The sequence below is a fragment of the Paroedura picta genome, chromosome 2, assembly GCF_049243985.1.
Source record: "Paroedura picta isolate Pp20150507F chromosome 2, Ppicta_v3.0, whole genome shotgun sequence".
Classification (NCBI taxonomy): domain Eukaryota; kingdom Metazoa; phylum Chordata; class Lepidosauria; order Squamata; family Gekkonidae; genus Paroedura; species Paroedura picta.
Window position 1 is genome coordinate 132,272,479 of NC_135370.1, and position 25,314 is coordinate 132,297,792.

The window sequence follows — 25,314 nt, forward strand, 5'->3', positions numbered from 1 at the left end:
TGATTGATCTTTAAAAAAAAACTACACACAATGTCTGAAACCTCTTTCCTAGCCTTTCACTGCTTGCCTTACTTCCTGTAGAGTAATGTCATTGTAGAATAATTTCTGTTTGAATCCATCGAGGACATGTGGCCTTGAAGTTGTTTTCTCTCTAGTTCCCCCACAGGCATTGTTTGCCACTGTACAACTTGTAGGTAAGAGATTATGTTGTAAAATCGTCCCTGGCTGTCACATTGCAGATGGAGGAGATTGTGTAATTGAGTGTATCCCCATGTAAAGGCTCCTTCAAACGGAAGTGTTGCATGTCGATTGTAAGCCGTGACTTCTTTGAGTAGAAGTGTTGCATATCAGTGAGGAAGGTTCTCCAGACCAAATGTTATTTCAAATATTTATACCTTGTTTTCCCCCAGACTCCAAGCAGCTCATACCATTAATACCAGTTAAACTATCATTTCACAGAAATATTAGACCAGTGGTTCTCAACCTGGGGGTTGGGACCCCTTTGGGGATTGAATGACCCTTTCACAGGAGTCGTGGAAGGGCAAGCAGCTTGGCCAGCACCATCCATACAACAGTCTTGAGGGGGAGATCGAGACAGAGCGTTTGTCCGTCTGGAGGAAAAGAGCGAGATCAGCATGGTGGGACAAGAGGCAGAACTGAACTGAGAAACCCCAGGAAAAAACAATTTATATACAATCATGAACAATGGATCTTCACGCCATTGGTCAGTTTTGGTTTAATTTCTGTGAAAGAACACTTGCATAATTTTATGTTTGGGGTCACCACAACATGAGGAACTGTATTAAAGGGTCGTGGCATTAGGAAGGTTGAAAATCACTATATTAGACAAATACAAGGAAGAGACCAAGATATTTTCCTACCATACTAACTGGTTCCAATCATGAGAGTGCAAAAACAATTTGGAAAAGCTTTGCTCCCTGACATTCTACCTTTTCGCATATGGAGACTTGTTTTTCAGACAACTCCCTACCTTAATTCTAAAATGATACAATTAACAAAAAAGTTGCAATTTATGTTCATCAACCCTTAGTGTAAGGAATCAACTGAACAACCTCCTGTGAGCTGCATTGTCTATTTTTTCCTGACCCGGCCCACAAGTGGAGTGTTATAGCGGGCTTTCCTTAGAATGCAGATGAAATTCCGATATTCTTTAAGAGAGCCCTTAATAACGAATGCCTCTGCAAATAGATTCAGGTTTTGGTCTGAAGCAGTAGAACAAATGTTATCTGTGGAAGTGTGCATGCACACAAAAGCTTATACCCAGAATTAAATTTTGTTAGTCTTAAAGGTTCCACTGGACCCAAATTTTGTTCTTCTTCTTCAATTTTTTCACAGTCAGAGTAGTTCAGCAGTGAAATAGGCTGCCTAAGGAGGTGGTGAGCTCCCCCTCACTGGCAGTCTTCAAGCAAAGGTTGGATACACACTTTTCTTGGATGCTTTAGGATGCTTAGGGCTAATCCTGCGTTGAGCAGCGGGTTGGACTAGATGGCCTGTATGGCCCCTTCCAACTCTATGATTCTAAGATTCTATGATTCTATGAGTGAAATGAGAAAATACTTCACTTGCGGGAAGTCGAAATGCTTCCTATTTATCTGTGACAGCAGGTTAGATATAAGCATAGGTTGTGTCCAGCCCCTTAACGCTGCATACTCGTGTCTCTCTGTGTGGGGAAATGTTCCCTCAAGTCATTCATAAGAGGCCACACAGGGTTTCAGCAACTCAGTTGTTTTGAGAAGGCATAAGTCACATAGTGTGCTGTCTACAGACATGCAACAAAGAAAATCTGATGTTTCCTTCACAGTACCAAGGCATAATATATATGTGATTGGCAGGGAAGAATTTGTGGAGAGGGGGGTGTTTACATCTTCTTCCACTTGTTGTTTCTCCCCTACAAATCCAACTGGCCCTTTTAGAATGCTTTGAGTTCTCCGTTGTGCTGTAAGATGAGAATAAACTTTGAGGAGTGCTTTAGTATACAAAGCAAAAATCTCTTGCTTAAGTATTATATCGAATACACAGCAGTCCGCTTTTATCCTTACCTCCAGGGAAAACAATCTGGAGAACTCATTTGCAGGAGAAAGACAGCCTATTGCTCCCACACACACACTTTTGTAATCCAACTTTTGTAATCTGGTATTAGTCCAAAGCTTGAACTAGGACCTTTATGGTCAAAATCTGAGTAGGGCCTCTGCGAGTGCAAGTAATAAGTCTGGACTGGTATCTCCTTTTAGCTGGGAAGATACAACATGTTTCTGAGCTCACGTTAAGTGTAATGGTTGCCAATTAAAAAAAAAATTCTGGCATGTTAATTCTGCTCCCATGAGAGAATGTGCGAAATATTACCAAGTACTATAAATTCTTCTTGCTCACCTTATAGCCCTTTTGTTTAGTCAATAAGACAGAATTGACAATATGCTGAATACTTTAGCTTTTTGCTGTTTCCAGCCAGGGATGTGTAGCAGTGGAGGATTAGTATTTTTCAGATTTGAGGTTTCCTTATCTTGAATCAACCAAATCACTGCTTCTGTACATCGATTCAAATTTGGCAGAACTGGGAAACTTAAACTGATTTGGCTGAAACAGCCACCAGACAACTGATCTTGCCACAAAGAGAAGTCTCTACTGGGATTAGCTGTTTGGTGGCTCCCCCCCCCCCCCCCCACGTTCCTCAGCCAACAGATAAGGAACTGTGTGAGTCATTTAAAGAGCCTTCAGATGGCTGATGTTCAGGATCTGCTGTTTGGTGGGGTTCTTCCCAATGTCCAAATCTCAAATCAGCCAAATCAAGCCTGAATCAAGTCAGGCTTCTGTGACCTGGCTGGTTTAAATAGATGGGATATTTGACTGATTCAAGTATTTTTTTGACTCATCTGAGCCAAATTGCCCATCCCTACTTCCAGCTCCTCCTGTTTTCAGTATTTCTGCATCCTGAAGACATAGGTTTGGGTTCAGCTGCCTGTGGCTCTCAGAGTGATGTACTTTGCACTCCAAATGCTGTTCTCAAGTCTTATATCAGGATCCATCAAATGGGTGGGATGAAACTGAAGACAGCAGCAAAGGTGTGATATTTGAGGATTAACACTCTTGTCCCAAGATTCAGTCCTTAAAAAATCCAAAATGGTAATGATTCAGTTCTATTAAAAATCTAAAATTATAACAATTAATGGAAAAAAGATGGATCCTAGCATGAAAGAAGTCATGCTCAGAGAAAGCAACTTGTTGCCTCCCTCCTCTTCTCTATCTCCTGAAATTGTGCTTCTGTGAGTCAGAGGATACCCAGAGATACAAGGGCACAAGAGGCAGAGGGTCACTAGCATGTCTGCCCACAATGTCTGGGTCTCCCTTGGAAAGAGGTACTCCCAGGCAGCATCCCTGGCACCAATGGGTGGCCCACAGGAAGCATGATCCTTCCTTCCTTCCATCCACCCACCCACCCATTCACCCATCCATTCTCCAGGACCAAATGGGCCATTGGGAGATGTGACACTAAAACATGCCACATCCTTGGCCCCAGTTTGGGAAGCATGAGTGGGGGGGGGCAGCTTCCCTCCAGACTGTGTGGCTAAGGTGGCAGCTTTCCCATGGTGCAGAGGGGAGGGGGGCAGCAGCATCCTTGAGCATGGCAGAGGCAGCAACGTCACTTGCCTAGGATGCTACAATTGTTTTGTGTCAGCCCTACTGTGGGTGGGAAGCAATATAAGAATCTTCAGCTGGAGGTGGGAATCAGCAGAAATCTCTCCCTCCCTCCCTCCACAACCTGTTAAGTTGAAGAGGCAGCTGTTGAGCTGAAGGACCCCGTAGACTCTCAAACATGTCCCCGTAGCTTTCTCTCTCCATGCATTTGCATTGACCAACATACACATGTGATAAAACCAGACAGGCTATTCTCCTGTAAGAACAGGAGATATTTCTGATCTATATAATTAGCATTAAGAGTCAGACACGTCTATAAAATTTATATTTCCATAAAACAACAAGGATTAAGACAATTTCTTGGGTTTCAATGATCATTCTGTCCAGTCAGTCAAGTCTGCATAGTATAAAGCAACATCTGCAGCTCCTCTGATGAAATAAACACATGATTGCAAAACAAGATAACTGTTCCAAAAGAGAATTAAATTTCATGTGATGCAACAGTCGGTGCCATAAGAAACAACAATATATGTGCACAGATATGCATATATCATAATCTGCTTGTACAAAACAAACGCGACCAATTCCAAGATCCCACTAAAAGGAAAAGTGAGATGGAGAGCAAGGACTTGGTCTCAGGCCTTCATTAGACATTGCTTGATCATTTTATTTGCTTTTTCATAGTGTTGTTCCCAAAAGACAAGGAACCGCATTGGGCCAGTGGCTGCAACCCAGGAATGATCAACATTGTATTTGTGACCCAGATACAAATTGCTTCCGGGAATCCTTCAAGGACACTCCCTCCTCCAAACCAGATTCCGCTTCCAAGAACAAGGCACAAGCCCAGCAGAACTCCAAAGGCCCAGACCAGGATCGAATTCTGCATCAGCTCCTGACTCACATTGCAGAACGCTTAGCACCAAATGACTCTCAAACTCAAGATGCAGAAACCGAATGACTGTGAATGGGTGTACTAGCCCTGCAGTTAGCCAGGCTAGCCACAGTAGTCCTCCTAACTATAACGGTCAACAAAGCTAAAGAGATAGAGGAAATATGTAGAAACAGTACGGGGAACGACATTTTCTCTTTTTAATGTCAGTATTTATAGCCCTGATTCTTCATTGGCTGCTCAGGGTCTTGTGAATATGAGCCACTGTATAAACACTGCTGATAACAGGTAGAGATCCAGTGGGGGTGGGGAGGAGGAGAAGGAGGAAGAGGAAGAGTTGATTCTTATATGCTGCTTTTCTCTACCCGAAGGAGTCTCAAATCAGCTTACAATTACTTTCCCTTTCCTCTCCCCACAACAGACACCCTGTGAGGTAGGGGAGGCTGAGAGAGCCCTGATATTCCTGCTTGGTCAGAGCAGCTTTATCAGTACTGTGGTGAGCCCAAGGTCAACCAGCTGGTTGCATGAGGGGGAGCGGGGAATCAAACCTGGCATGCCAGATTAGAAGTCCACAATCCTAACCACTACACCAAGCTGGCTGGCTGGAGCTTTGGGCAATGATCTAAGTTCAAATCCTTTCTCAGCCACATTTTCATTATGTGATCTTGGAAAATCACTTGCTAAAGGGTCATCTAGAGTCAGTCATCGAGAGATGAGACATGCATGTGAGAAGCAGTCTTCAGTCTCAATTTTCCATATGTAAAAACAGCAACAACAGGCCTTCACGAGTGATCCATCTGCATATGTTGCTGGGCTGTGGTCAGGATCAACCTGATACAATCTGTAAGGCATTTCAACCCCCAGGAGTATGATTTTTAAATGCAGAAAGAAGAACAGATTTCAAGCACTGGCACAAAGATGCAACCCCCACTTTTGACTGGTACCCTAACCAGGTGGCAGGAAGAGCCACTGTTGCTGTGCTGCACAAGAGCAGTAACACAGCCAAGGGTGGAACAATGCATGGCACCCTCTGTGTTCAGTGTGGGACAGAAGTACAGTGTCACAAATTACAGTTTGTTGTATTGCAGCTAAAGCCAACTTGTGAGACCCAAATTCTTGGAGCAAACTCACACAGAAACAAACCCATACAGAGAAAATGTTAAAGCTAGGTTGAATGGAGATTTGTTTTAAATCGCTGCTAGCTGATTGTATGGTGAACTATTACTCTTACCTGTATCAACAGCTACTTACTAGTCTTATGCACTACTTTTATTACATGGTTTTTAAATGATTTTAACCTTTGTTCACCGCCCTGAGCCTGCCCTACAGGGAGGGCAGTCTATAAATTAAAGAAATAAATGAGGAGGGTCACTTGAACTCAGTTTCAAATGTTATGCAATGATCCTAAGAAGAAGCAAAGGAACTTGATGAATTGCAATGCCTGACAGATAATGGATGAATGAGTAAGAGAAGAAGGTAAAGGCAAGGAAGAGATTTTACATTTTATAAACATACAAGCAAGGAAGAAATGGAAAGTAGTTCTGGTCGGTAGGGTCTGTTTTGACGGGCCTGGAGGTAATGTCAGATTCATGGACGTAGAGCTGACATTTAAAATGGACCCACCTTATCTCTCAGAGCCAAATTCTTCACTCTATATCTCCACCCGCAGAGAAGTTGAGAATTAAGCACTTTTCTTTTTCAGGAGACAAGGGAGATCAAGATTATCCTTCTCTTCATAGCACCGGAAGGATATCACAAATTTCTCCATGTATGGGAACATCACCAATACTCTTCTGTTCTGTGACAAGGGAATAGTTCCTGTAATTAAGTGACTGGGGGTTTCAAGCTGTTCCAGCACATGAAACAGTGCATTGCAGATTCCCCAAAAGCAACCCAGTAAGAGGAATTTGGTTGAAGCATTTAGTATAAAGCCAAAGTCCTGTTTTGATTATATAGTTTGATATGGAGTGGGAATTGAAGTGGCTATTTCTACTGGAGTGGGATGGGGGACTTTCATTTGTTTGTTTTCGAACAAATTTTGCAGGAAACATATCCCTGGCACAGACCCTTGGGCATAATCTTGGACAAATTATTGGTCATTTTATAAAATAGGCTCTTACTATCATGCCAGGGTCCAAACACCTGAGGTGCATTACATTTCCAAAGTACTAGATTAATATGTTTAGGTAAAGGTAAAGGTATCCCCTGTGCAAGCACCGAGTCATGTCTGACCCTTGGGGTGACGCCCTCTAGCGTTTTCATGGCAGACTCAATACGGGGTGGTTTGCCAGTGCCTTCCCCAGTCATTACCGTTTACCCCCCAGCAAGCTGGGTACTCATTTTACCGACCTCGGAAGGATGGAAGGCTGAGTCAACCTTGAGCCGGCTGCTGGGATCGAACTCCCAGCCTCATGGACATAGCTTCAGACTGCATGTCTGCTGCCTTACCGCTCTGCGCCACAAGAGGCTCTTGCTATGGTTAAAAAGATAAAGGTAAAGGTATCCCATGTGCAAGCACCGAGTCATGTCTAACCCTTGGGGTGACACCCTCTAGCGTTTTCATGGCAGACTCAATACGGGGAGAGAGAGGAAGCCCAGCTTAATGTGCAGCTTTTGTGTATAGAAGGTCCCAGATTCAATCCCAGGCATCTCCAGTGAAAGTGAGGAAAGCCAACCAATGCTAAGAGAGGGGGGGCACCAGAATAAGGCAGGCGTACATGAGGAGGGGAGGTCAGCATATAAACAAACAAACAAACAAACAAACAAACAAATATGTGCTGTAACTCCGCCCTTCATCTTGTTTTCAGAGATTGACCTTCCCTCTCTTCCAAGGAATCCTTTTGGACAGGCAAGGAAAAGCCTCCCTATTTTATTGGTAGAGTGGGCAGAAGGAAGCTCCTGGCAGAGCAAAGTCAAGAAGGCAGGGGACATGGCAGGGCAAACACTGAAGCTGGTATCTGGCAATCCATGAAGGTGGGCAGTGGAGCGGAGCAGGCACAAGAATACATACAACAACAAGGAAAAAATGTCACTGGGCAGACACACAGAGGAAATGGGGCATGGACCCCCTTTGTCCCTGCTTTCCATTGGCACGCTCCTTCCTTTGTGCTCCTCTAAGAGTGTCATTGCACACTACACGTGGATCCATTTAGTTCCATAATCTCAATCAAGAATTTTTGTGGGTTTTTAAAAATGGAAATCTCTGATTTATTTTTTATTTTTTAACAAATGGATGTTTCTGGTTTCCTGGATTCTCTCTGTGTGTCATGGACTGCAGTTCACATGCCTTTCTGGGGGGAAATTGATATGCTACTGGGGTGTGTGTGTGGGGGGGGGGCTGTAGCATTTGCCTCTATTCACGTTCCAGGAAATGTAAGAAAGCCATTTGTCCTTGTCTGTCCCCTCCCTGCACAGCAGTGCTGCTTATTGCTGGAGGTCCGGAGTACAGTATTTGTCTTCCCTCCCCCCAAAGTCTGCAGCACAGCCTATATAAGAGGGTGTGCCAATGAAATCTCTGCCCCTGTGTTTGGATAATGCTGCACAAGACAGGGCTAGCCTGAGCTGGCAAGAGCCACTGGGTATGTAGAATCAAAGCCCTCCCCAAGCCATTACGCTAGTAATGCGATTAGGAGGAAACCCACATTTTGGAAAGACAGACCTATTAGTTCAATCCTCCTTGATCGAAAGATCTGTGCAAATCTGCTGATTGGTAAATCTCCCTGCCGGTTAGACATCTGCTGAAACTCTCGCCACCTTCCTCTTGCCTCTTTAATCTTTAAGCCAGGTAGTTAGTTGGTGAAATATTATTATAAAACCGCTGTGTTAATTTTTCAATACATATTAATTTTAATAGAAAAGAAGAAGAGAGAAGAGCTGGGTTTTTATACCCTGCTTTTTACTACCCAAAGGAATCCCAAAGTGGCTTACAATCACCTTCCTCTCCCTACAACAGACACTGAGAGCTCTGAGAGAACTATGACTGCTCCAAGATCACAAGGACTGGAATTAAACCCAGTCCTTCAGTGGAGAGCCAGCTTGGTGCAGCGGTTAGGAGCACTGACTTCTAATCTGGTGAGCCAGGTTTGATTCCCCTCTCCACCTTCACATGCAGCCAGCTGGGTGACCTTGGGCTCGCCACGGCGCTGATAGCTGTTCTGATCAAGCAGTAATATCATGGCTCCCTCAGCCTCACCCACCTCACAGGGTGTCTGTTGTGGGGAGAGGAAAGGGAAGGAGATTGTAAGCCGCTTTGAGGCTCCTTTAAGTAGAGAAAAGCAGCATTATAAGAACCAACTCTTCTTTTTCTTCTTCTTCAGTGGGGAATCAAACCCAGTTCTACTGAATAGAATCTTTGGATCAGATTTCAGTCAGGTAAGGTCCAGATATCCATTCCTGCTACACAAGAGCACAAATGCTGCCAGTGTTAGAGTATGGAATTTTGGCAGAGGGGATCTAGGGTCAGACCCCTACTCTGCCATCAGCATAAGCCTAAGCATGGTGTTATTGTGACTGTGCTGGGATAATACATACAACAAGGTGTAATACAAACATATGACCCATCGAAGTTTTCTTCTGAAGGGAGGGCAGGATACCATGGAATACATTGAAACAATTATCAATTGACCATCAGACTTCTTTTGTAGCTACCCATTTGAGTAGGCTTCTTATTTCCGGAAATGGAGAACTGGGGCTTTAGCCAGAGGGCAGTTGCCCTGCATGGTTGTACTGGTATTGCTCTCATTGGTCAACAGGATTCGGGCAGTGCGTGAATGACAGGAAGCCTTTTCACAGTGAAGTCTCCAGGCAGGACGCACGGCGGAGGTAGAACGGCCTCCCTTCCTGCCTTTCGGGCCTATGCACAATCAGCACCGGGAAGAAACGAGCATCGTGGTAAGTGGGCGGGTTTTCATTGATGGCCAGCTGGCTCGAGTGGGAGCAGCACTGGTCATCCTGGCAGCCACGGTCAGCAATGCTGCTGCTGTGGCTTCTCCCAAGGCCTGTCCTGTGAGAGCCGTGAATCCGGCACAGGGAGAAGCGGCTGGTGTTGAGAGAAAGCTGTGAGTTTCCACTGCAGCTGTGAAAGGCATGGCGGGAGAAGATGGAGGAGGTGCTGGAGGCATGGTGGCAGTGCTCACAGCCGTGCGTGACCTCACTGTATCTGCACACGGAGTAGCCATTGCACGTGGAAGGATTTGCCAGGTCCAAGAGCATGGCCTCTGAGTAGCTGGGGATCAGCTGCCGGTTCGTGCAGATGTGCCACTCGAGTTCAGTGCTGTCCTGAGTGCTGACCCTGGGAATCCGATATCTGTATAAGGGCTCTTCTGCCACGGCCGGCACTCTGTACTCCACCCCAAGGAGTTTCTCCACATGGTAGTGCACAAAGGCAGTCCGGTATTCTATGAAAACTCTCAGTGGCCAGGAAAGCATCATCAAAGCTGCCACCCAGAAGGCGTATTGGGACACGTACCATGGGAGATGCTCTGGGTCCCCGTAAGCCATCATGATCTCTTTGAAGTCAATATTTTTGAGTTGCATGCCTTCTCTGACCTCCATGTAGTCATCCAGCCCTTCGATCTCTGTGAAAAAATGAGCCCGCTGTGTAAGATATGAGTTCTCAGACTCTGTGTTGGCAAAACTGAAACACTTGGTGAATTTTAGTTTCGTGGCTGAATAACACTCCAAGCCCATGAGTTCTTTAGAGATGTCCTTGAAACCACAGTGGGAATAATCAAACTCAGCTTCGGCCACATGGGTGTTGACCCTCTCGTGGTAGACCTGGGTGGTTGTATAAGCATCACCATTGCGGTACCGAGTCACCTGCCTGGTTCGTCGGACAAAGTGATAGCTGATGGCCTTCCACCATATGCACGGTGTGGCCTGCTTCATTCGGGAGACTCGGTCATAGACGCTTTCCACATCAGCCTTGTACTGGAGCTCGCTTTTGGCCCGGCAATGCCAGCACTCAACCAGGTAAACGGCATAGAGCATGGTGAGAAATGCTAACGGGATATAGATGTAGCCATCAGAGCAAGGACTATCATGGTAGATCATGGACTTGCCTTTAATAGAACTATCAAAGCTCAGCTTGGTGACTTGTGTGAACTGGCACCAAGTTACAGCCCCCAGGCAGCTGTACATAAGCACGGAGAGGAGGAGACATTTCCAGTGGGACTCTCTGCACATGGAGGCACTCAAAGACTGCTTGACAGGCTGTTGCTTAGAATCCGATAGCACAAAAAAGGAAGTGGGGAGAGGATGGAGAGAGAAAGAGAATTTCTTGTGAGATCATTTTAATTATTGCATGCAATACTATATCACTTATTGATGACTGGATAGAGCTTGGTACTGAACAGGCCTTATTTGCAGTTCTGAGCTACCGTCAAGAGTGGATTTCTCAACCCCAAGTCAGGCTAAGACCTCAGAACTGCTTCTGTCAGTGCACTTGTGACAAAAGCTATGATGTGCTCACAAGCTTTCTGGGACTGTCACCACCTGGACTTGCAATTTGCCTGAGCAGCTAAAAAACTGGAGATTCTAGCAGTCTGACTACGGCTGTCATTTCACTCTTAACTGGGAAATACAGAAATGCCGCTGGTTCCAGTCGGTTGCAACCGGGGACCATCATGGGGTGGGTGTTTTGATCCATTGGCCCATAAGAATACTGCTTTCTATCATTTCTTTGGGTTTTTAATTAGGAGGATGCTTTTCAATCCTGGTCCCATTCAGGCAGTTTCTTCTGTATCTATTATTATGATTCCTAGTAAAATGTATTAAAACTCTCTGACTTGTCTCCAGAAAGTGTAACAGGGGAGAAAGTCTGCATAATCCTTGCTTCGTATTGTCCTTAATCAGCAGCAAGGGCATGGGTTGCTCCCAGATCTTATGAAAGACTTTCTGTGACTCGCTGGAAGTTCCTGAACATGCTGTTAAAAGCAAGCTTGCCATGCTCACCCATCATTTGTTCTTAAATATCGTGTGAAAACTTTCAAGCACTACTTTATTTCAGGATGAATATTTAAATTGTTATCGTTATCCAATTGCTCCCGAAACTGCCAATTCAGGACGGGAATTTCAGGTCCCTCTGGAATCCACATGCTGCCTAATTGGCAGCTGAACAGAACACGTTATGCGCATGGTCTGATGTATTACAACAAAAAACTCTCTTGCCCAACTAAGTTATTATTCCCTCCAGGGATACACCTGTGAAGGCTGAGGGGGTATATTCATTTGCAACTCATTAAACTTCAAAGCCTAGAAATGGTTACAAAACTTTTGGCAGCAGCAATTCTGTAGGGTTTTAAAAGTTCCACACAACTAACAGTGACCACACAGATGAGGATCTGTTTCATTGCATCTGATTCAAAGGTCTGTAAGCATTGCTTGCTGATATGCAGCTACACAAACACAGCTGAATACCTGTAGTTTTACTCATCAATGATACCTCCAAGGGGAAGAGGACAACCCTAGTTTGCTGCAGATATATTAAAAGAGTTGGCATATTAATAGACACAGAAGACTTAATCCCTTGCCATATAAATAACTGTCTGGTTCTTGTGAGGGGTGGAAGCATGTCCCTCCAGAACATCATGTTCAAAGGGGCTGAAGAGCCAAATCTGACACTGAGTGTAGGGGCCACACATAATAGTTACTGGGAAATGTGAATTTCTTTTGGAATTTGACATCACTTTTGTATCAATTAGATACTGAAGCTGGAGATTAAATAGTAATCTCCAGTGCAATTCCAGCAAGTGACTTGTTCTTATAGATTTATAGAGTGAATATTGTAAGCAATAGTGATTATGCAGATAAACACATTTGCTTTGATATGTCAGATACCGTAGCCACAACCTACTCTTGTCAGCAGCATTAAAAAATTACTAGTGGCTGCTATGAGGAAGAAGAGTTAGTTTTTATACCCTACTCTTCTCTACCAGAAGGAGTCTCAAAGCAGTTTACAATAGCCTTCCCTTCCTCTCCCCACAACAGGTACCTTGTGAGGTAAGTGAGGCTGAGAGAGCTCTGACAGGATTGCTTTGTGAGAACATCTAGCCTAAGTTCACCCTGCTAGCTGCACATGTAAGAGCAGGGAATCAAACCCGGTTTGCCAGGTTAGATGCTGCTGCTTTTAATCACTACACTACAATGATAAATAGTGGTGCCTACTGGAGAGGTGACCCTTCACTCTTTAAAGGAAATTGGGGTTGGAAGCATTTGTAATTTCTTTCATCTGGGCTCCAGTAGAGCTGTCATAAGCTAAACTGTGATTTCAAAACAACTATTCGGTGTTAATGTTCATCATTCCAAACTCTGATTTCTAATATACCAGGCATGGGGTGCCAAGCTCATAAAATTGCTATGAGGGAACCACAAGGAGAAAGAAACAGAGTAGCAGAAATGTCAAGAAAGTGAATGGCAATACTAACTTGACATAGAATTTTGTGGCCAAGGATTTCCTTCTATGACACATGCACAAAGAAGAGTCTGCATGTGATAAAGGACCTGGCCTTGAAGTTTAACTTCAAGAGCTGCAGTTTAACTGGAGCAAAATGCTATCATGTCTAAAATGATGGAGCAAGAGAAAACAGTGTAATCTAGATGTGGGTTGAATGGAAATATAGCAATGGCAGAGGAACATCACACTCTGGGAGAGAGGGGGACTGGCCAATGGCGTGGTTCAACAGAAGAAGGGGGAAATGAGCCAAATTAACAGAATGCAAATACTTGGGGGGGGGAGTGTTTGGGACTCAGTTAATAAATGCATCAGAGTTGGCACACATGCGAGGGGATGATGGCTACATTTATTTATTTATTATTTTGATTTAAATCCTGTCACTTGTAGCAAGTTACACGAAAAACAAATTAAAACCCTATTAAAATAGTAATAAATCCCCAAACATGTATTTGACCCCTGGGTTTATTTGCATTAATTTAAGGAAAGTATCACATTTAAATTTAATATATAAATAAATAGTTTAATGGGAATTCTATTGGGGAGCTGTGTGTTTTATGTGGGGTTTTTTCTCATGTAACCCACTCCAGGACAGCTTGCCGTGAATGGCAGGTTATAAATTTAATAAATAAATAAATAAATAGTACAGCAGAACAACATTTGAGTCCAGTGGCATCTTTATGAGCAAAATGTGTTGTTTAAGGTACAAGCTTTTATATGTAAGCATACTTTTTTAGATATAATGAAACAAAATCTCCTCAGCTATACATACAGGGTGAGAGAGGGCAAGTGGGGGGGGGGGGATTTAACTTCCAGGAAGGTTTAGCTAGAGTTCAGATGCATGATTAATTGGACAATTATACCTGAGAGGATCCAGGCAGTTATCAGAATCTTGCAAATGGACCTCAATCAACATACAAATACAAGAGTTAACAGACAGAAGAATGAGTTTAGTGGTAGCCCAAGGTCAATCAGTCCAACTCTGGGAGCAAACAGAAACCAAGAGGCATTTGAAACAGGTTTCCTGAAATGTTACATATAGGTAGGGTTAATAAGAATAGATGTGCAAGTAACCAGGCAATAAATACAGCTAAGATTGGAATAAAACATTTGGTAAGATATTGAAATTCACATTAGATGATAAGGGGGATGTGGAAATTAGGTGTGGGTCTAGTGGTCCCTCCTCCCAGACCCAACAAGTTCAGCTTCTGAGAATAAGTGAGTCTTGAGTGACATAGCATGCATAGATTCAAATGGGCAGCCATGTTGGTCTGAAGTAGCACAATAAAATCAGAGTCCAGTAGCACCTTTAAGACCAACAAAGATTTATTCAAGGGGTGAGCTTTCTTGTGCATTCACTCTTCCTCAGATAAGTAGCTGATGTCCCTGTTAAGTTCTGGGGAGGCATTGTGGGGAGGCATTCTAATAATCTGCAATTCTGCCATCTCCCATCCCAGTTCATTTCCAAATCTACTTTGGAGGTCCCCTACTGAATGCCCTGGGAAGTTGAAATGACAGAAGTCTCAGTCTTGTGATTCTTGATGTCAGATGTGTGTCCATTCATCCCTTGGCACAGGGTTTGACCTGTTTGCCCTATGTAAAGAGCAGAAGGGCTCTGTTGGGATTTAATGCCATAAACACGGTCAGAAGGTGAGCAAATGAATGAGCTTCAGATGGTATAGCTGATGTTGTTGGGTCCAGTGATTGTGTTGTCTGGGTGTATGTAGCAACAAATTTGGCATCTGGGTTTATCTCCATATTCAAATTCAACATTGCATTATCTGGGTCAGGAGTTGTTTGAGATTGGGGGGGGGGAGAGGCTGTCTGTACACAAAAAAAGGTTTGCTCTCCCCAGTACTTATGAAAAAGTGTTGTCATTATCCAGTAGAAGTTGTGCATTGAACTGCACAATGATGTATTGAACTGTTTTGAGTTGAAAGCTGTAGGTGACCACAAGTGCTGTTCTGTTATTGTCTCTTTTGGGCCTGTCTTGCCACAGGTTGTCTTGGGGTGCCATTCGGGCTTTATTAATCTGTTCCTTGACTTCTTCATCAGGAGGATACTTTAGTTCCCCAAAGGTTTGTTGTAAATTTGGCACACCTACTCTATACAAATGCTTACAATGATGGTGTGATAACACATTTTAACATGGTTGCAAAATGAGGATCGCTGTAATCATGTTAATCATTGTCTACTTCTGGTTGATGCAGAGCTTTTTCTGTACAGCAGTGCATCAACTTAACATTATCATGTGGGAGAAATTCAGCAGCAGCAGCCCAGTCAGCTCGAAGGGTGCCTCTCGTCACAAGCTATCTGTGAACAATAGCACTGGGAGCCAGAGAAGTCTACCTGTCATCCTGCATCCTATCAGTGCTTGGGTTTTAATTCCATGTGCCTTTGGTGAGATGGGTCTTCCTCAGAGCAGGATCATCCTGGGAAGTCTGGAGCCCAAGCCTGGGGCCTGAAGTTGGGAACCTGGATCTGGGACCTAGGTGCTGGAGCTGAGCACAAGAGTTGGAGGCTAGTAAACGGCTTGATTCACCAAGGTTTGTCAAGCTGCTCTAAGGCAGCACCTGAGATCTTGCCAGTCCTTATTTGGAGCGGGAATCCCAAAGAGTGAAATCCACTGGAGCAGTGGCTTCAGAGCTGTAATATGGACTGCAAAGCTTGGCACTGCATCTCTGCTGGATTGCTTCGGAGTCCGTGTTGCTCCTGCTGGTGATGGCTGAGCCAGGAGGGCTGGTGGGCTGGGCCTGGCAGTGGGACCGCTGCCACTGGATCAGGAATGTCTTCTGAGTTCTCAGGTGATGAGATCTGCACACTCTTGGGGCCTGGTCTGGAACCTATAGGCATCTGGACTCCCTGTAGCAGGGTGTCAATCTCAGGCTCTTGGAGTGTGGCCTTGAAGGCAGGGATCTGCCTCTGAGGGAAAGACTGTACTGCTCTGGTCTCCCCAGCTCGCCCCCCCTGGTCAACCTTAGACAATGTTCTCATCTCTTTTAAGGAAGGTGACCAGATTTTAACATTGGTAAAGCGGGACACCATTGACCGGGGGGGGGGGGTCTTGATTAAATATTTGGTTTATATGGAGCAACAAAAAGTTCCATATGCCTCCAGCTGGGTGACCTTGGGCTAGTGACAGTTCTCTCAGAGCTCTCCCAGACCCATCTACCTCACAAAGTGTCTGTTGTGGGGAAAGAAAGGAAAGGTGATTGTAAGTCGCTTTGAGACTCCTTGGCCATCCTAAGATGACCATCTGTTTCAAAACATACTGAGTTTAGAACGGGCCCCCCCCCCCCTCGATTACCTGCAAGCTGATTCTGTCATACAATCTTGTATTCAAGTATACAGCCATGTCTGTGACTATGAGAAGCTGTGTGCAGAGCTTTCTGTGTACTCAGTTTGTCCATGACATTATTGTTGGCAGAGTTCAAATACGCAAAGGGAGGAGCAAAGCATTAGAATGCTTAAAAGATTAAAATAGTTTTATTTATTTCCATGGAAAGAGGTACGAGAGAGTCCTGTCTAACTGACAGTTAGATGCAATTGTTTAGTCTGTTGTGGAGGGGAACATGGAGGGAGAATGCTCAAAGGAGCAGGAAGTCTCCAAAGAGCCAATTAGGAGACAGGAAGGGATTATTTGAAAAATATCAGGAAGTTCCCAGTCTAACTATGCTAAATACACATCTCCTCCGATGCCCCCTGCAGGAGACTCTTCATATCCTTTTTAATCACACACACTACAGATTGTGCATATCAACAATAGTGTCTGTGTACACAGTCACACAGAGCACTTGGATGGTCTGGCAAAGGCTGGTGTTAGGTAATGAAACATATCGCTCCGATGGGTTTAACCTTCATGCAGAATTTCTGAAAGCTTAAACCAGATGCAGGCCCTATCTCGCCTGCAGCGAAGCGCTCACTGTGCAAACACAGCAGAAGAATAATTCCCTAAGAGTAGGAGAAGAGCATTCAAAGGACAGTGAAGCAGTGGTCCTCAGTCTTTCTCCACTGATCCCCTGTTCAGTGGCACCAAGTGCCTGCCAACTGACTTGTGAGAGCACCATGGTTTGTCAGCACTCGCTATCTGCAGCTATGCTCAAGTCTGCAGAGAATTCAGAAATAAAGGTAAGGTAAAGGTATCCCCTGTGCAAGCACCGAGTCTTGTCTGACCCTTGGGGTGACGCCCTCTAGCGTTTTCATGGCAGACTCAATACGGGGTGGTTTGCCAGTGCCTTCCCCAGTCATTACCGTTTACCCCCCAGCAAGCTGGGTACTCATTTTACCGACCTCGGAAGGATGGAAGGCTGAGTCAACCTTGAGCCGGCTGCTGGGATCGAACTCCCAGCCTCATGGGCAAAGCTTTCAGACGGCTGCCTTACCACTCTGCGCCACAAGAGGCTCTTCGAATTCAGAAATACCCCCTTCCAATGCTGTTGCAAATAGGAATGACAAAGTGACACTGGAGAGCTTTGTTGTGATGCAGACAAATGGTGGTAGAGTGGATGTTGCCACTTCCACTGCAGGTAGGGTACAGTTCTGAGTGTTGCCTTGCATCAAAAATTCCCAGCAGTCACAAGCAAATTCCCAGCAGTCACGAGCAAATGCTCTGGCTCAACCCTTTAGAGAACTTTTAATAATGGCTGCACTCTGAAGTGGTGCTGTCCATTCGACCACATCAAAACTCTAGTGCCTCATTCCAGTTTGTCATTTTGCTGCCTTTGGTGCTATTTACTTGCTGCTATTTACTTGCAGGTGCACTGCGGCTTTTCTATAGCCTTCAGGCCAAGTACAGCCCCTCAAACCCCCCCCCCCCTACTTCTCAGCCTCTAGGAAAAGTTGCTAGTATTGGCCATGATTCCTATGAACTGATAGCTAATTCTCTGGTGTCCTTGGGCAGCATTCTGTGAAAAACATTTAAAGCTGTTTAGGATACTTGGGAATGGCCTAGGCTAGAGTACCTGGACGGTGTGCCTGAACAGTGAGGTTGTGAACTGCCATGACTAGGAGCACAAAACAGCTTTAGAGAGGATTTTCCCACAGTGCTTAGATAAATGCTATGTTTGGAGCTTATCACTGGGGCGTGTGCATTAGCTATTCTGGACTGCTGGATCAGGTTTCAGTGATCATTAGGCAGTAACACCTTCTGTGAGCCATCTTGACAAAAACCGAGCAGAAATGATTTGCTTTTGATCTTTAAAAAAGGAGCTTGCTTACATTCCAGATCTTTGTAGTTTTATAAATATAGATGCATCTGTTTTTTCCCGCTGAAGACTGTACGCACCTCACTCCCACCACTTTTCTTGCAAACGTTAATCTCATTTTACTTTTCCCTGATTAACCCTTTGCAGAATCTGTTTCTACCATGTTAAAACTGAGTTACCAGCTAGATTAGATGAAGAAAGGCCTCTGTCAGGCTAGGGAAGTCCAGGAACCAATGTGGTACGTCACATAGTATGCTGAATGCAGTGAAGGGAGCCCGGTGTTCAAATCCATCCACAGCCCTGAGATGAACCACAGGAGCTTGGGCAAATCAATAATTTTATTAATGCCCGGCCTCACTGAGTTGTTGTGAGGATAAAATGGGATGGTGTCGTTGATAGTTCTCTGAAATCCTTGGAAGAAAGGTCAGAGAAAGTGTAACAAAACATTTCTGTGGTGAAAGTTTGCTGCAAGGGCCTGGGCTATCAGCTGCAAAAAGAAAGAAAGCTCTTTCCTATCCTAATCTTTCCTAACCCTAAACTACTGATGTTTGATTCTGGGTGGATGAACCTGGGTGGATGAACCTAAAAAACAAATACCCTCACAGAATTGGAAGGGACCAATCCCCTTCAGAGGCCTGGAAAGTGGCAAGTAGAGACAGGGCTTGTTCAGTGGTGGCACCTCCCCTGTGGAATGCCCTTCTCCTTGATACCTGCCTGGTACTTACAACACTTTCTTTTAGATGCAGTCCAGCAGAAAAAAGCAATACTTCTGTTTACCCATTTAATTAAGAGGCCAATTAAAAATTACTTTTATGGTCTGTTTTTATTTTTTATTTTTAATTCATTCTGAGACGTCTCTGCCCCTCCCTCGCGACCGGACGCCTCAGGCACTGAATCTGAACAATGTAACACTATGAAAGCCAGAAACATACAGCTACTATAGAAGTCAATAAAGTTTAAAATACAATTGAATTAATATAATATTAGTTAAACATTTTAAACTGCTAGCCCGATAATGGGGTAATAAAGGATTGTTTTTCTATGTTTTATGCTATTTTATGCTCTGGCTACGTTTTTGAATGCTGTGTACAACTTACATGTCGTATATTTTTATTATGTTTTATTTTGTAAGCTGATTTGGGCAGTTACCTTGGAGAGGCAACACAGACATCTTCTGAAACAACAACAACAGAGCACCGAGTGGCCACATGAGAATGGTCCCTTGGCTTACAGCACCTTCATGGCTGGCCTGGGGGGATGTGGTGGCCTCGGTTCTGCCCCCTCACCCTGTGATCCAGGAATCTGTGGCGCTGCAGCAGTCATGGAGCCAGACAGGCAAGGAATCACTACCCTCACTAGCTAGGTGGTGAGAAGACAACGGCTCCCTGGTCTCCTTTCCTGCCTCCATTGAAGGGGCAGGGGAAGGCAGGTGGGAAAGCGAGCCCTGTCCTTCCGTGGCTCTTCTTCACCTTCTGTGGCACTTGCACTCTGGTAGTGGTGCTGATGTCAGTGGCCCTGCCTGGAGCTGCCACTTGAAGCTGTTCATCTAGCCTGGGCTGGGGTCTGTCCTGAGCCACGGTTGACCCTTGCACACAATGGCAATTGCCTAGAATCCACTATGGGAAAACTGGACTAGATTGTTTTTCTGTGTCCCACCATTCTCCAAATAGTGGCTGAGTAGGTCCCTTAGAGCAGTGGTCCCCAACCTTTTTATCACCAGGGACCACTCAACGCCGGGGACCACTCAACGCCTTTTACTGAGGCCCGGTGGGGGGGGTAGTTTACTCCTCTACTCTCAACCACTGCCCTAACGCTCTCTGATCGCTATGGTAATGTTTAAACATCCCTTCAAAATAAGATACAGACACGCCACAACAATGAAGTGTGTTGTAAAGGGCTGGGGGGGATGAAGTAAAGCGCCGGGGGGAGGGGGAAAAGGCATCCTTCAGGGCCCACCTCCAATTAGTCAAAGGACCACATGTGGTCCGCGTCCCACAGGTTGGGGATCGCTACCTTAGAGGACTGAAAAGTTAGCTTCCTTCACCGCAAGCAGGCTTGTAAAGAGAAGGGGACTGTGGGTACAGAATCCAGTAGGCCCTGATCACCAAGGGGAGCCATGGCATGGTCCAAGTCATGAGATTCATTTCCTTCTAATGTTTGGGTATGATCTGAGTGATGTGAGGGGGAAATCTGTCACTAGGGCCTATGTTGAGTTTTTACAGGATAGCCTCCAGAGCCTCTGCCCCTCTCCACTTTTCCTTGTCCTTTGTCATACCTCACCTCTCCTCTTTTATTTATTTATTACATTTATACACCACCTTCCCCTAAGGCTCTGGGCAGTTCACATGAAACGTAGGAACAGGAACAATACAGAGAAAGTAGGTAACAGTAAATAACAGTAGAACAATTATAAACAGTGTGAACAGTAAATTCATACAGATGGACTCATGACTGGTCAGTTTAGGACATTAATTTCATGGGAGGGAGGATCGGTGGCCCAGGGGAAGATATTGGTTCTGGTTGGCCTCAACCAAATGGCTGATAGAAAAGCTCCCTTTTGCAGGCCCTACAGAACTGTTATTTTAGGGCCCCGATCTCCTCTGGAATCTTGTTCCACCAGGTGGAGGCTAGGACGAAGAAAGCTTGGCTGAAGTCAAGGAAACTTCCCTTTAAGCCCCACATAGAGCTGGTGAGTCAGATTCTACCTCACTCTTAATGTTCCTTCAAAATCCATTAAGTGCCATGGCATCAGAGTTTCTCTGTATGGAAAGGGGGCATGATAAAGGGGGTGAGAGCAGCCCTCTAGCTTTGGGAAGTGTCAGCTGCACCTTGAGGCTTAGAAATCAGAAAGGCACTCTATCAGAGTTGGCTTGACTTCTCTTTATGTGCTCCCACTTTTATAATTCACGTCACTGTTAAAAGCTAAAACAGCAACAACAAAGACAAAATGATGGGGAGATATTGTTTTTCCAATATTACAAGAAGAATAGTCAAAGTAAATCATTTAAGAGGCACAATCTAAACCAGAATAAATTGAACCCATATTTAATTGGCTATCATGATATAGTGATGGCCACAGGAATAAACAGCTTTCAAAGGGGATTAGACAGATTCATGGAGAATAGCTATGGTGACTGAGGGGAAACTCCACATTCAGAGGTACTACATTTCTGAATCCCAGAGCCAGGAGGCAGTATCAGGGGAGGGCCTCAGCCTCTATGCCCTGTTGTTGGCCATCCAGTGGAATTGGTTGGCTACTGTGTGAGACAGGATGCTGGACTAGATGGATCATTGGTCTCCTCCAACAAGGCTCTTATGTTCTTATCAGATCCCAAGGAAACAACTAACCATTCTGAGCAGGTACCAACCATTTGGCAGAACAGGACATTGCAAAAACACAAGAACGGCAGAATTGGGGATGGTGTGCTGTGCTGTGTGTAAATGAGATCAAGATTTATAATTTAGTGAGGGAGAAACAAGCTTCCAAACTGACAGTCAGTATTTTTAGAAGCTGGTCTACAAAGCAACCAGTGCTTTTTATATTATAGGAAGTATATTTACTGGCAACAGACAACAGACCAAGCTAATGTAAAACTTGCTTTTAAATTTGCGACTTTGGGTCTACTATCTTCTCACACAGAGCAAATTTTAGTAATATCTGTCTCTAAATCCTTGAATCCATCTCCTTTTCATTTCAAAAGATTAACTAATTAGATTGTGCAGCTCCCTGTGTAGAAGCTTAAGAGGGAAGCTAAAAGCACCCCTGGACTACAGCCATTTGAGTCGGCAAACATAATTGGAGGAATAAAGGGCTGTGGGCAGGGACTTGTTCACAGTCAGGAGCCTTTGAGGTTACTGTTTCACTGTAGTCTGTTGTTGCTCCTCAAGAAACAGCTCTAGAAAGTTTCGTATGGACTCCATGCAGCACAAAGAACTGCAGTTATATGCACAGAAGCATTTTTGGTGTGCATACAGGTTTATTGGTGACTCTGTGTAGCATAAATGAAGTCTGACTTAGGAGAACTCCTCCATGAGGAGATAGAGCTGGGTGTCATCTGCATACTGGTGACGCTCCAGCCCATAATTCTGGAAAGTACTGCCCCCTGTGGGACCCCGCTCAGTAAGAGCATGATAATTCCTCCCCTGCTACCACCCTCTGTGTCCAGTTCCAGAGAAAGGAGCACAGCCATTGAAGGGCTGTCCCCCAGATCCTGGCCTCGGTGAGGTGGTGGGCCAACAACTCATGGTCAACCATGTCAAATGTGGCCAAAGATCAAGCATCACAAGGATGGCCGAACCACCCCAATCCAGCTGGGACCAGAGATCATCCACTAAGGCAACCAGATAATATGATAGCAACTATCCTGATATCCCCATTAGTCTCCTTCTCCTGTTATCATGTGTTAATTACAGAGCTGGGTCTGGAAACACAATGGTTCATACTTACAATTTGGCAATTCAAAATATTAGAGATAAGTGCTTGGCAATCAGACATGTAAATTCATGTTGACTTGATAAGAATATTATAGTAATTACATCATTGGCTATTGTTTTGACTAAAGTAAGTGGATATTTGAAGAAAATTAGAATTTTGTGTAGGACTGCCTACATTTATTCACAGAAGAATGTGGTATGACTTTCTCTGATTTTCCCCTCCCAATACAGACCCAACTTCACCCCTAAGGAGCAGGACTCCGAGGAGTTTATTTTTATTATTATTATTATTATTATTATTATTATTATTATTATTATTATTATTATTATTATTATTATTATTATTATTTATTAGATTTATTTCCTGCCACTCCCCGTAGGCTCATGGTGGGTCACAATAGTCTTATCCCCATTAAAAGACTTTAAAACAATCCCAACATGGCGGAAGCTCTCATGTGGGCTGTAACAAGAGGGTGAGATTGATAGTACATTAACCCAGTTCTGCATTTACTCCAGGCCTGTTCTGCAAAGTTAAGTGTGTCTGAGACCCAGTGATTTCATTGAGAAATTAGGCTAATATGTGAGCCATATTTAGCCGATTCTGTGAAGGCAAAGGGGTGGCAGGTTACAGTAGATGAGCGATTGGGATGTGAGTGTCCTGCATAGTGCAGGGGGTTGGACTAGATGACCCATGAGGTACCTTCCAACTCTATTATTCTATGATTCCATGATTCTATGTGAGAGATCTGATTATGGATTTCCTACCATAATTGCACCTTGATAGTACTATTTGAAGAAGATCTAATCAGAATCCTACTCAAATCTATTCAATAGGTCTTAACTTCCTGGAAGGTGTTGTTAGGATTGCCACCATATTTAGTTGTCTCAAATTCCAGAAAGCTAGCCATGTTATAAAAAAGAAACCAAGATGATTCTTTAAGGTATAACATGTTTATTATGGCATAAATTGATTGACGTGAGCTAGATCCCTTTTGGTCTGACTCATGATGAAGCCCGCTCACTTATAATAGAAAACAATAGGATGTGAAATGCTTAATGTTGGATCACAACCACATATGGCCACATGTTTCTTTGTTTGTTTTTATAATACTTTATATCTTATGTTTTCAGTGATGTAGTTGGTTTGTTTTTAAATGTACAACGTTTATTTTGAATAGAGTGATAATTTTTTTGCAATGTAAAATAGCCTAAGAGTTCAGATTTAATTTAAATCTGTAGATTTTTACAATATTATACATTGTAACCCAACCCAAATATTAGTCACTGAACATGCAAACATTGCTGTTGTTTCCAGGCTTTGTTGACACCCTTTGCATGGCTCACACTCCACAGAAAGGTTTGCAAAAACCTTAGCAGAGCGCTTGATGACTCCAATGGAGAAAAGTGATTTGTTGACGTCAGTCCACCAGACTGCAGCACACCATAGTTTGGAAATTAAATGGTATGTATCCCTCCCAGATCTCTGCAGAGCATTAGTTTGAGCTTCCTTGGGAGAGAAGAGCAGAGGGTTGTAGATGGAATGAACGAAACAGGGAAGTCCATTATTGATCAGGATGTGCATATGCTCTCAGTTCAGAATCACTGGATGGCCCGAGATGGTTTCATATGAGGAATTAGGAAAGCAAGCTGGAGTTCCAGAGCACCTTGCCTGGTGGAATGTGGAGTCGAGCTAGTGATTGTCCAGCACTATGGAGAGCTCCTCACCCTACTTGGAGGGGGGCGCTGTATTTCTTTGGTTTGGTTAATTTTGGGTTGCTAGTTACTGCTCCAGACAGATACCTTCAAGAACACAAAGGGAGTCTACAAACAACTTCTCTCTTTTCTTTCCCTCTCTCACAGACCTACCCCGACAGATCTCCAAATGCACGTCTGCTAGATGCCAATGGTTATATTTTTAACGGTTATTTCCCCCACCCCCGTAACTTCCCCTGAGTTTATGGAAGCCAAGCTTGAAAAGCTTCCCCTGCGACCTTTCCCCCCACATAGTTCCCTCCCCCACTGTGGTGCTGGAGTGGAGTGGGCCTTCAGCATGCACCTGCGTCTCCAACCCTATACGACGCCGGCCTCTCGCTCTCTCGGCTTCTGATTGAGTGGCCCGTGAAGCCCCGGCTTCTGTGCCAGCGGCCCAGTGACCCGGTCTCCTCCTCCCGCCCCCCCCCCCCTTCCTCACGTACATGCACCGGCTCCTCTGTGCCCTTGGCTGCTTCTCACCTCCTCTGGAGCGCCCGAAACTGCCGTTCCTGCTGCTTCTTGAGCGTTCGCCCTTGCTTCGGCGGCTGGTTCTGGCTCCCCCCCGGCAGACATCCTTGGCCATCCCAGAAGTCGGAGGGAGCTCCCCTCATACGTCCAAATGCCAAGCAGGGCACGGGAAAGTTCCTCCTTCGGCGGCGGCGGGGGGGGGGGCTACAGGTCTCTGCCGTCAGGCTGCAGCCTCCTCTTCCCGCTCCTGCCCAAGCCGTTCAGCATGGACGCGCGTCCCGCTCCTGCAGGCTCTGCGCTGCCCCGCCAAGGCGGACTTGGGGCTCCCGCCGGCGCCAGACTGCGGCTGCCCGTCAACTTCGGGGCAGCGGCAGCAGGGAGGACGCAGAGAGGCTGCCGGCCAGCGGGTGGGGGGCCCTCGTCGCGCTGCTGGCGGCCGCCCCGCCTGCCGTCCCTTGGCAAGG

The 25,314-nt window shown here is 44.9% G+C and overlaps 1 protein-coding gene across 1 annotated transcript; it reads right to left on the reverse strand.

Moving 5' to 3' along the window:
- Window positions 1-8,636: 8,636 nt before the first annotated feature.
- LOC143828798 (transmembrane protein 151B-like) lies at window positions 8,637-25,077 on the reverse strand. Its single transcript, XM_077319009.1, has 2 exons — window positions 24,863-25,077; window positions 8,637-10,759 (listed from the first exon to the last, which is right to left on the reverse strand). Exons 1-2 carry the CDS (start codon window positions 24,953-24,955, stop codon window positions 9,329-9,331), a joined length of 1,524 nt encoding a protein of 507 aa, XP_077175124.1. The 5' UTR covers window positions 24,956-25,077; the 3' UTR covers window positions 8,637-9,328.
- Window positions 25,078-25,314: the final 237 nt, after the last annotated feature.